General features: G+C 39.6%; 2 protein-coding genes across 2 annotated transcripts; one reads left to right on the top strand and one right to left on the bottom strand.

Moving 5' to 3' along the window:
* Window positions 1–4,863, bottom strand: LOC135465539 (uncharacterized). Its single transcript, XM_064742777.1, has 5 exons — window positions 4,777–4,863; window positions 2,824–3,029; window positions 1,469–1,541; window positions 949–1,078; window positions 1–628 (listed from the first exon to the last, which is right to left on the bottom strand). The coding sequence occupies exons 3-5, from the start codon at window positions 1,536–1,538 to the stop codon at window positions 1–3; spliced, it is 828 nt and encodes a 275-aa protein (XP_064598847.1). The 5' UTR covers window positions 1,539–1,541; window positions 2,824–3,029; window positions 4,777–4,863.
* A 411-nt stretch (window positions 4,864–5,274) lies between these two features.
* LOC135465886 (mediator of RNA polymerase II transcription subunit 10-like) lies at window positions 5,275–10,706 on the top strand. Its single transcript, XM_064743254.1, has 4 exons — window positions 5,275–5,402; window positions 8,975–9,058; window positions 9,579–9,681; window positions 9,898–10,706. Exons 1-4 carry the CDS (start codon window positions 5,281–5,283, stop codon window positions 9,991–9,993), a joined length of 405 nt encoding a protein of 134 aa, XP_064599324.1. The 5' UTR covers window positions 5,275–5,280; the 3' UTR covers window positions 9,994–10,706.
* Window positions 10,707–12,170: the final 1,464 nt, after the last annotated feature.

Genomic DNA, 12,170 nt, shown 5'->3' with positions numbered 1-12,170 from the left:
TCAGTTTTGAATAACATGGTGGGAATGTATCACCGTGGGTTGTGGTAACGAATACACTTTTCTCTTCCCTATCCGAAAACGAAAGCGCCGGAAACATCCAATGGTTTTCGGTGACGCTGGCGATCTCTGCTGGTGACTTCTGCTCGAGAGGGTGGATGGAGGAATGATGGTTTTCTTTCTTGAGTTTGTTTGTGATTTACCATGCTCGAAGTCGGATGCCACAAACATGTCAGATCGAGAAAAGACAGTTTCATTCAAACCAGGGTTTACATTCAAACCTCCCTGAAACTCCAGTCGACTTTCGTTCTCCAAGTTTTGGAATGTCTCGTCTAGACTAAGACGCCGTTCTTCTGCGGAGGAATTTTTCGTGATGGTATCCGTGGTTCTCATTGGTCGAGTCTCTTGGAGTTCGTCACGTGTGTTGCGGGATCTCGAGGTGTGCTTCACACGGTCTAGCTCCCCTTGCAGAAGCCTGGCACAAAGTGTGAGGTTAGCACATTCCGTTTTCCAGTGACTCAGCTCGGTGCGAAGTTTGCGGTTCGTATCCTTTTCAAATACAATCTCGTCTTCAGCAATTTTGATTTGTTTTTCTAACGCTGAAAATTCCGCCATGACGCTGTCCAGTAATCTGTAATAAATAGCACAAAAACTGATATTATACATTTGTAGGCCCAGAATGCGCAGACGTGCATTAATCTCAGTACAGTGCAGAAATCCAAGCACCTTCGGACTGAAAGCTGATGGATTATATAACAGTATAATTCGTATTTCTTTCCTCTATCCATTTTTCATGCCCCATGCCCACCGTCAAATCAGACCTCAACACATGTATATTTGCGGTGGTTCTTCACAGGCCATTAACAGAATAGTGAACAACGTGAGCCTTCAGCCGATACTTTCACCACTCATGTGTAAAACCATCTATATGTAGCTAACTGCTTCACACACCTGAGAGAGTTCTCCTTGTCCAACATCAACCTGTCGATGAACTTCGCCTGGAAATCAGCGGTTTCTTTCAGCTCTTTAAACTTTTGTAAACACACAGCCTTGGCGATGGATCTCCGCTGCAACTCAATTCCTTAAAACAAGAAAGGAGAGTACTGTATTTTGTTAATTATATGTGAAAGCTTAGACAGGCTATACGGCAGATATTTGGCGAAAAGTTGATCAGTGAAATCCAGTCAAATGTTTCATATTATTTTAAGATATTCGAATAAAATAAAAACAATAAACAAGAAAATGTGTAAAACAAATGTGATGTATTCAAATATAGATCTACAGCAATAAGTTTTCTGACAACAGAAACTCTGCCGTAGCAAGATCTCACAGCACGAGCGAATACATCGTCCCACAACAACCGAAATGTTAAACACTGCCATAGCGTGTTGATCTAACAGCAATAACCAATACGTTTACGTGCATGCATCGGGGAATAATTTATTACGTGAAAACAAATGATGTCACCTACCTGCTCGGCGAACTCGTACAAGTTTGACCTGCCTGTCATTTTCTTCACTTGAATACCTCCACTTTAACATGATCTGAAAACATGAAGGTTCGTGTTGCATTACATACAATTTACTACAACAGAAAAAGCATATCAGATAGGCCTATAAGAATATTTACCGCAGTGTATTGTCTATGGATAGGGCTAGATAACGTGTTATTTGTACAGAAAAATTTAAAGAGCGCAAGAAATCCCATGAATGCGAAGAAAGTCGGCTTGACTAACCAGGCGTACAGGTGAGTATCGGAGCGAATATAATCAGTGTTACCTTGTCTGATCTCGTCCTGATCTACCAGAACTGTGATTGAGTGCCTTATATCACTCATCCCACTGAGGCCAGCTCAAAACATATTTGAAAAGATCCACATGACGTCACATAACACTTGAGCTGGGTCATGAGCGACGCCCATCAATACGTCATGCAGCGACAAGAGATGAGACGTAAGCCAGTTTGTTACTTGGTCAAGACGTGTCCCGCCTACACCCAGCGTGGCGCTATGCTTTGTCAGCTGATTGCCATGATGAGAGCGAAGGGTTTCTCACCAGAGCAAGGTATTCAGGTGAAAGTTGGTCATAATTATCTCACGTGAAATATGGAAACATATTAGAAGGCCATCAACCTTAAAACAACGTTCATACTTGAATATTTATTGTATGGAATAGTCGAATAATTACAGTATAAACAGTCTCGTTTCATTCATTCTATTGGAAGTTCATTCGACATGAATGAATATGTACTCGGGAGTCAACGATTCTTACGTTACGTCCATCATGATTTTATCCGATATTATTCCTATTATAGGATGTTATTCAATTATACACCTGACTGAAAAATAAATCTGTTCAGTCAGATTCGATTCGTGAGAGTCGCTGTTGTTGGAATCTCGTAAATATGTCTGTATCCAGAAATGATATAAATGAGTTTTACTATAAAAGGTAACACTATAATAGATAACATTCTAGTAGGTCTGAGTGAATGTACATGTAGTAAGAATTTCGCTAGTACATACATATAATTCGTTATGCCATTCTCTTATATAGAACATTGTTGATAGAGTATCTGTCTCCCATAAAGCATTTCTCCTTTAAGATATTTCGGCCCGAAATACTATATATATATATATAAAGTTATGTAACATTTTATTTTTAATGGAGTCAGTTCTAATATATATATATATATATATATATATATATATATATATATATATATATATATATATATATATATATATATATATATTTATCGTTATCAGAAATCTTACCTAATTCCATTAATGTAAGCTACAATAGAACAAATTAGTTTAAATTTACCTTACCAGGGGCTTATTAGTAGCAGGTATTATGAACCTTCTAATCCTATCAGCTCTGGGCGTGTGGTTGATTCTGATCTAGACATCAAAGGAGGCATGAACTTGGTGGGCGTGGCGGCTCGGTCCGTGAACAGCGTTGAGCTTGGATTGTGTCTTTTTAAGCGGGCTAAGTTTTTATAACCACTGCTCACCTGTCACAAACCAGGTACCAGCTGTTAATAGATAACATACTGCGAGTTGACATATTTGATCGGATCATCTCCACTTAAATCATCTTTAATTCATGCAGTAATTCACCTATTGTGCTGTACCGTTTGGTGTGTGAAAATGATATACTCAATGTCTCTTGAAAGACAGACTGAATATAAAAGAATATGTGTTTATTTGAGCTCATGAGAATCATGAGCTCAGTTTGATTTATAGGCCAAGATATCATTAATTCATTAATTCGAACACAATAGAAGTCAGATGCATTCCCTAGATTATTGGATTATGGTAAATATTGCATCAAAACGAGAAAGCCCCCAATCATACACCGGCTAGTGGAGTGCTGTGATGACATCCGGGCTATTTGGGCTGAAGTGACTAAGTGATAAGGACCTGTTCAACATATTTTATTCCGAAGAGGCCATTGGAGATTTCTGGCCAAAAAACAACATTTGCTTTAAAGTTCCTGTATTTATTGAGTGCATGTATATGATGCCAGAAGAATAAGTTCTTACTGTGTGTTTTTTGTTAGGTTGATGACAACAGATTAAAGCAGACATGTTTCTGTGAATATATATCAATAAAAAAAATAGCGTATATAATTAGGATGTCATCGTTTATTGTTCAGCTTAAAGAAAACCACACCTGGAACCCTAAAGACAAAGCACACCTGGAACCCTAAAGAAAAACACATCTGGAACCCTGAAGACAAAGCACATCTGAAACCCTTAACAAAACTTGAAAAGTCCTACATTTTTAATAAAAGGGGATGCAATCTATACAAAAATAACTTGAAAACAATTCGATAGCTGTTTATGAACTTTCAAGGTTTCTTAATTGCCTTTGTTGTTTCTGTCTCGGATCGTATCTACTTTATAGCTGCATGTGCAGTCAGTACTTAAGTGCTTGTTTTGTCATGATCTTGTTTTGTCATGATCGATACGTTGCTCTTCGAAGCATATCCTCGTGGATTATGCATGGACGCACAAATCAATCATATACATGTAATGAAACAAAACATACATTGTGTATTGCCCTGTTTGACAGAATGAGTCATAGGCAGTGATTGCGGGTTTGATCGGCATCGTAAAACACTACTTCTGCATTATATTGGCTTATACGTAAATGCAGTCCCCCATATGTATGTTTTACTCACCATTGCTATTTATATATAGGCCTATATGCAACAACTCACACCAATATTTAAAGTACGGCCTCCCTTGCAATTGAATATATAACATATATATGCTTATATAGGCCTACATAAGCTATAGGAAGCTGTTAGAACTGACTCCATTAAAAATAAAATGTTACATAACTTCAATACCTAAAATTTAAATTCAACATTTAGTTAATGGTGTAGGGGATGGCAAACATTTGCAATGTTAGGTTAACACTTTCTGAAGGGTTACAATATTAAACTTTACATGCTTCTAGGAAAGGATGTAATCTAGCACTGTATTGTGTCAGATCTGCACTTTTTTTAAGTCTTACGCTCTGCATTAATCGTTTTGTTATGTAACTTTAGGCCTATGCGCTCTGTAACATCTTAACATGTTAGCACTCACAATTTACACGTGCCTTTTTAACCGTAATAAAATCCTGACCAATACACATGTATTCCCAGTCTATTATTGCCTTTGAAGTGTTAAATTGCATTCAAAACAACCTTTTGCGTGAGGCTCTGGTATTTTTGTCTTTGTATGATATACTGACATGTTTCACATAAAAAGCCACGTAAAATAAATATACCCCAGTAATGTGGGTAGAGCCAATCCCGATTCACTCTAGGTATATGTAGTTGGCGAGCCTGTACACGTATATGCCACCTGATGGTCAGAGGGCTTGTCGCCCAGGGGTTCCTGCTGACGTCAGTTCTGCTGTTGTCTTCACACTTTCTTATCTGATGGGCTGGGAATCTAGTGTCAAATTTAACGTGCCCAGCTTTTTACTTGATAACAGATCCATATGATGCCGGTACTATCATAACCATGGTCGGTGAGCCTTTTGCAGTGAAACTGAGCTGGTATGATTTTGTATATCAGTTAATATCTAACAAATCCTAAATAAATCTCTTTGAGGATTCTATTGGGTAGATTCACCAGGAGTTGCGACAATTAACTCACTAAATTAAAATGACAACCTGACACAGATGCGAGGCTGATTAACTTGGACAGTTATTGCCCTTGTCCAAACGCTAGTCCGTTCCGCATGTTGACATTATAAGCACTTTTAGATGGTACTGACAAATTCAAGATGGCGGACAAGTTCGAAGCGATCGAATCCCATTTAGAGCTTTTCATCGAAAATACTCGCCAGCTGGGTATAATAGCGAGCGATTTCAAGCCACAAGGACAAAATGTACTTAATCAAAAAATGTAAGTTAGCTTAACTGAAATACTGCCTGGAGGAGACTCTGTGTATGTTGCCATTTACGGAATGGTTTAGAACAGGTCCAACATTCGTCACCATGAAATATTTTCCAGGATTCTAGTACACTGATAGAGTACAGCTGTTCGTGTATAGTGTTACAGTAATATGACCGTCATGAATGTAACCCCATACTAAAATATCACAGCCGAGATCTTTGGCTAAAGCTAGCCCTGAGTGATCCGAGGGTTACTAAACTAACGTTCGTGCTATCGTCGCAAATGCTAAATGGTTTAAAGCGGAAAGTTCGTCCCCACACCGTTCAAGTCAGGCCAGGTGTCGCCACAACTGCGTGAAGCAGAAACAACAGTGAAGCCCGCCACCTTATCATATTTTCTTCACATCGCCGCTGTATTCTGTAAGACGAACTGAAATTAGAGACCATGTGAACTCCTTAGTAAACAAACGGCGTAGGTAAAGAAAACGGTCGTTCCAACGTCATTACATAGGAAAATGCCCATTTTTGAATCGCTCTCAGCGATCTTGTATCCATTGGATATGTATAATTTTCAGCTTCCAGATAGCCTGAGTATTTCTGTAGAGCTTTCGTGGCGTTATCATGTACAACAAGACCTTAATTGTCGCTAGCGAAGTGGCAACAAGTGACCTTTTTGCCAACATTGGAAAGCCATTGTGTTTTAGACATGAAAAGTTGGCCACGTGAACCCCAACACGACGGGTCGGACACTTGCCAGAATCTCATTAAAAACAAAATTTCTCCCACTTGCTCACTTGAACAGGTCACCGGCCACCATGTTGTCATCATCACAATTCACGAATTGCCAAATTCCGTGTGATAGTAGAGGCATACATTGTCGCTTTTGCAGTTGGTGCACGCTGTACCTTGAACAGAAGTTGATTTGTGAGAGGTATTTAATTTTTATTGAGATACAGCAGCGAAGAGGTGAAAATATGATTAGGTGGCGAGCTTCCCAGGTGTATCTGCTTCACATGGAGTGCAGTTATAACAACCCCTGGCCTAAATTGATTGTTGCAGGGACAAACTTTCCGCTTTGAACTGGGTAGCATTCGCGACAATGTTATGTGCATTGGTTCAATAACCGTTGGAGCAGATATGGCTAGCGCGAAGCCTGAAAGCAGTTCAGTTGAGTTGACACCACAACGTGTCATTTAATTGAATTAGTTAGTACAAGATTTGCTCTGATGTTAGGTTTGGCAAGAAAAAATTTTAACCAAGGATAGATCCAAACTAATGTCAAAGCGCACCCCATTTAAAAAGCTGATGATGTTACCGTGGTAGTTTTGTGACAACGTTTGAAGCATACATATGGACACTCGTGGTCGTTATCCTTTTGTTTATGACAAGAACAACGTTGATCGATTATTTCTGACGCTGCGTGAGTCTGAGATTCAGCGATGATGTTCAAAGCAGCCTACTGTACTGACAGCCTCAACACGTTTGACAAGGGTACACTTATAAGCATCAGATTTTTAAGTGAAGCACTCTTGACATTGGTTTTGAGCCATCCTTGCCAAACAAAATTTTTCTCAAACCTAACGTCCGATCAATATTGAACTGTGAACTAGGGTGACGGTATAGATACATCAAAGTTACAACCAAACAACTCTTGCTGAGAGATCCGAATCACACAGCCACAAGAGTTATGTTACACAAGATCATGTGTCATAGGATATATTGCTCCGTCTCTGAGTTGTAGTTTTAGTCTGCAACATGTATCTTGCTTAAGATTAATTTACGAAGTCAAATGCCGCACTGCCATTTGTGGGCTTAAAATAAACTCGTTTGGGGTACATGTAGCTGTGCAGAACATTGTATAAAAAAATAGCTTGTAAATTTTTAGAAAAAGGAGATAACTGGAAAATGTTGGTTTGATTTCTCATAGTGTGAAGTGATTGAATGCTGTGTACAACTGTAAGTGGCATTTATGGACACAGACATTGCTTTTGGTTGAATAGCATGCATGGTGTGAAAAATAGGCTTTTTTAGCAACAGAGACACATTAGAAAGTGTTTCGCACTTCAACTCTTGTGGCTATGTCATATTTGCAACTAGATATAGGTACTTTAGCTTTCCTATGGTATGTTGATGAATCGAGAACCACAGATTGACGGAGTGAAAGATATAGATTGACAGAGGCATTACTTACGGATAACAACTCCACACTTCAGTGTACTGCAAACCCACACTCTCAGACCAATACGTGAATTACCTATCTAACCAACTTAATCAGATCAAGAGAGGAATAATATCTACCCTGACAAAACAAGCTATACAGATATCCAGCATCAACCTGCAAGAAGAAATAAATCACCTCAAAACAACCTTTACCACCCAAAACCGATACCCCCCACAATTAGTGGAGAGAACTATCAGTAAAACTCTCAATCCAGCTAACAGGACCAGAGCAACGAGACCCGACCACCCCAATATATATATACCTATTCCGTATATAGGCACCCCAAGCTACCAGATAAGAAGACTCCTGCATGACAAAACTGGACATACAATCCATGTTTACCTCCGCCTCTAACCTCAAAACCAGACTCAAAGCCAATGGAAAGAAACAGCCAACCCATAGGGAAGAACCCCAAAGGCTCTGTGTACAGCATTCATTGTGACTGTCAACAGCAATACACTGGAGAAACCGGTAGACCACTCAGTATCAGAATTGCAGAGCACAAGGCCTCACTTGAAAAATTAGATGGAAAATCAGCCCTCAGTGATCACATCAGAGCCCATCCAGTACACCAAATCCAATGGAACACAGTTCATACCCTACAGAACAACCAGTCAGACTACAAAAGAAGGAAACTGCTGGAAGCCATCATGATCCGATGACACAATCCACAGCTTAACTGAGACAGCGGTTACCACCTACCGAGCGCCTACAATGACCTCATCCAATTAGACAGTGACCGCCTTAAACCCTGAAGCCATTATCTGTAGTTTCATTGTTGCCTGTTTTTGACAATACTCACTCTTTTACTGTATATATGTTGACATGTATCTCTGTATGTTCATATGGTTTGATAACGATGTAAGAACCTACATCGAAATGTCACCAATACAATAATCCAGGAGTTGTTATCCATAAGTAATGCGTCTGTCAATCTATACTACCCCAGCTCCTAAATGCCTCTGAAAGAAGAGTGAAAGCTACCAAAATAGGGCAGGTAACTTAGCTGTTTAGACACGTATCCTTGGCTAAACGTTACATAGAAAAAGTAAGGGCCTACCTTTAATTAACCCTGTCTGTTTTCAATAAAAGCCGTATCTTCCACTGCCTTTCAAGGTATAGTTATACACCATTACTTACATAATGATATGCTACTGATATAAGAACAACATTACTTACATAATGATATGCTACTGACATAAGAACACCATTACTTACATAATGATATGCTGCTGATATAAGAACACCATTACTTACATAATAATATGCTGCTGATATGTGATAGATGTCCATTTATCTTAATCCCAGAATGTATATATGAAATATTCAGTTTAATTTGAAATTATTTTTTTTCTTTGCAGACATAAAATGATAACAGATATGCAGGAGATTGACAAGCTAAAAGCTCAAGTCCAAGATGTTCAAGTTCCATTGGAAGTTTTTGAGTATGTTTGATTGTGCACAGTTTTAGCCCATACTGTTCCTTATTCTTATTCTTATAAGTCAAACTGCACCTTTTGACCCATTTAGTTAACTTCTCTATACTTCCTTGTCAAGACATGGTTTTATGAGCATGATTTTGGCACAGTATGAAGTTGTGGAAAATTTGCACATAACCAGAGTTATTATATCAGATATGTGTCAGATAAGTTATATGTTAGTATCTGATCTTGAATTTTTAAACAGGAACATCATGGACTGGTGACTGAATCCCATTTTGAGATGGGATTTTCCTGCCTCCCCAACCTCTGATTGTGGTGACAGTTGAGGGCCAATTAGGTAGTCTTGGCAGGAGATTCATGGCCCTCCAGTTCCAATGCAGACACGTTCAGCTCCGTGTGTGGTTGAGAATTTGTAGGTAACATCTGGTTATCAGTGTATATGCCATACTCTATGCTCACTGTTTGGCAGTCATATAATATTTTACATCTCTTCATGATTTTGGCTGTTTTTGTATTTTTCCAGGTATATTGATCAGGGTAAGAACCCAAATCTGTACACAAAGGATTGTCTGGAAAAGGCTTTGGTGAAAAATGAACAAGTCAAGGGAAAGATTGATGCAGTAAAGGTAGGTTGTGTATTACAGCAAACACTTTCATTACCTTCTTTTATGTTGTAGGTGAAGAAAATACTAATTCACGGAACAATTTGGAATGTTGCAATTTTCAATCTATACTTCATATCTTGAAGTGAACATGATATGACTAAAATGATAGTGTCTCTTCCACCATTTCAAGTCATTCCTCTGTATTGTAAGAACTGAGAGATTTGTTTCTGTTTTCAGAGATTCAAGAACATGTTGATTGTAGAATTAAGCAAAAGTTTCCCAAATGAAATGGCCAAGTACAGAGCTTTGCGAGGGGATGACAGGCCTACGTGACCTGCAGCAACTTGTGGACTTAGTTACTTAATGCTCATTTTGAGTTTTGATGCGGAAAGAGCGCTATTCTTCTCAAATAGAAGATATGAGGTGAAAGACAGCAAGTCGGACCTGTCATTGGAAGGTGTGCCTGACCCGTCATTGGAAGGTGTGCCTGACCTGTCATCGGAATATGCCTGGCCTGTCATCAGAATGTGTGCCTGGCCTGTCATCAGAATGGGTGTGTGACCTGTTATCAGAATGCGTGTGTGACCTGTCATCAGAATGTGTGCCTGACCTGTCATCAGAATGTGTGCCTGACCAGTCATCAGAATGGGTGTGTGACCTGTTATCAGAATGTGTGCCTGACCTGTCATCAGAATGGGGTCCTGACCTGTCATCAGAATGGGGGCCGGACCTATCTTTAGGCCTGTCTGACCTATTATCAGAATGTGTGCCTTATTTGTCATCAGAATGTGTCTGAGATGTCATCAGAATGTGTCTGACCTATCATTAGAAGGTGTTTGGCTTGTCATCAGAATGTGTGTCTGACCTATCAGAAGAAGGTGTTTGGCTTGTCATCAGAATGTGTGTCTGACCTATCATTAGAATGTGTCTTGAGATGTCATCAGAATGTGTGTCTGACGTATCATAAGAATGTGTCTAACATGTCATTAGAATGTGTCTGGTTTGTCATCAGATTGGACCTGCATTGAAATTTGTCTCTGGCCTGATATCAGAAATCAATTCTAATAAAGTTGTATTGGACAGACAGGTAGAATGTGTTCATTGTTGTTTTATTAGAGGTTGAAGGGTGTATATGCCGACTTGTATCTGCTTAATATTACATAGCATCATGTAGCATTATGCTTTAATGCTACATGATGCCTTAGCATTATGAATTTCATGTAAGTTCAAGTTTATTTGGTTTTTGAAGTTTATGACATTGGAGATAATGTACCATTCAAAAATTCACCAGTTCCTTGCTCAGAGTTTGTGGTTTATTCTGATTTCCTTCATCTGTAAAACTCTGTAAGTGTAGGATTCTTGATACTGGCAATGAATACCAGTCCAGTGAAGTACTGTATCTAGCAGTATGCCTGTGTAGTGACTTGACAGTAATGAACATCTAATTATATATATATTACATATAATTGTATAGTTTAGACTGCTTGTGCCCATATTTGGTCAGATGTGGGATCACAACCACAATCCATGTATCAGTTAAAAGTGCGCTCTGCATTTCAAGGCAGCTGCAGTGTTAAAAGGCTGATATAATGAGATTTGTTGGGTGCTACTAAGAGTTTGACACACAAGGTGACATCTGAAGTCTACGTACACGTAATACGTTTTAGTCACAGTGAACATCTTACATCAACAGAGTGATGTCTCAGTGGGTTACCTACACGTTTTACATCCCACAACAATAGAGGTATTCTACACGTTTTACATCCCACAACAATAGAGGTATTCTACACGTTTTACATCCCACAACAATAGAGGTATTCTAGACGTTTTACATCCCACAACAATAGAGGTATTCTACACGTTTTACATCCCACAACAATAGAGGTATTCTACACGTTTTACATCCCACAACAATAGACTAATGACTTGAAAATCCCAATTCACCTGCAGTCCTAATTCAGTAATCAAGATTCTCGGCCTTCACTACCTACATGGGGCTTTCTTCATGGTGTTCAACCAATATCCAGTTCAACCAATATCCTGTTCAACCAGTATTGCGTTCCTTGAAGGTGAAATGGTGTGGCAACAGTGATGTATTTGCTGATTTGAGTGGCATTTTACCTTGCACTGGAATTTTTCGCTATGGTGGGAGGAAACCAGGCAGAGTCTGGGGAACCCATGGCCATCCGTAGGTTCCTGACAGACCTTCCCCACGTATGACTGGAGAAGAAACCAGCATGAGGCTCCTGAATTGTGCTCCGCTGGCACGTCAACAACTATGCCACAGGCGAGAGGCTCCTGAATCATTGTGCTGCGCTGGCATGCCAACAACTATGCCACAGACGAGAGGCTCTGAATTGTGCTGCCCTGGCACGTCAACAACTATGCCACAGGCGAGAGGCTCCTGAATCATTGTGCTGCGCTGGCATCCCAACAACTATGCCACAGACGAAAGGCTCCTAAATTGTGCTCCGCTGGCACGTCAACAACTATGCCACAGGTGAGAGGCT

Source organism: Liolophura sinensis, chromosome 5 (assembly GCF_032854445.1).
Source record: "Liolophura sinensis isolate JHLJ2023 chromosome 5, CUHK_Ljap_v2, whole genome shotgun sequence".
NCBI lineage: Eukaryota > Metazoa > Mollusca > Polyplacophora > Chitonida > Chitonidae > Liolophura > Liolophura sinensis.
The sequence above is the reverse complement of the archived record's forward strand: the minus strand, read 5'-3'. Positions and strand labels throughout refer to the sequence as shown.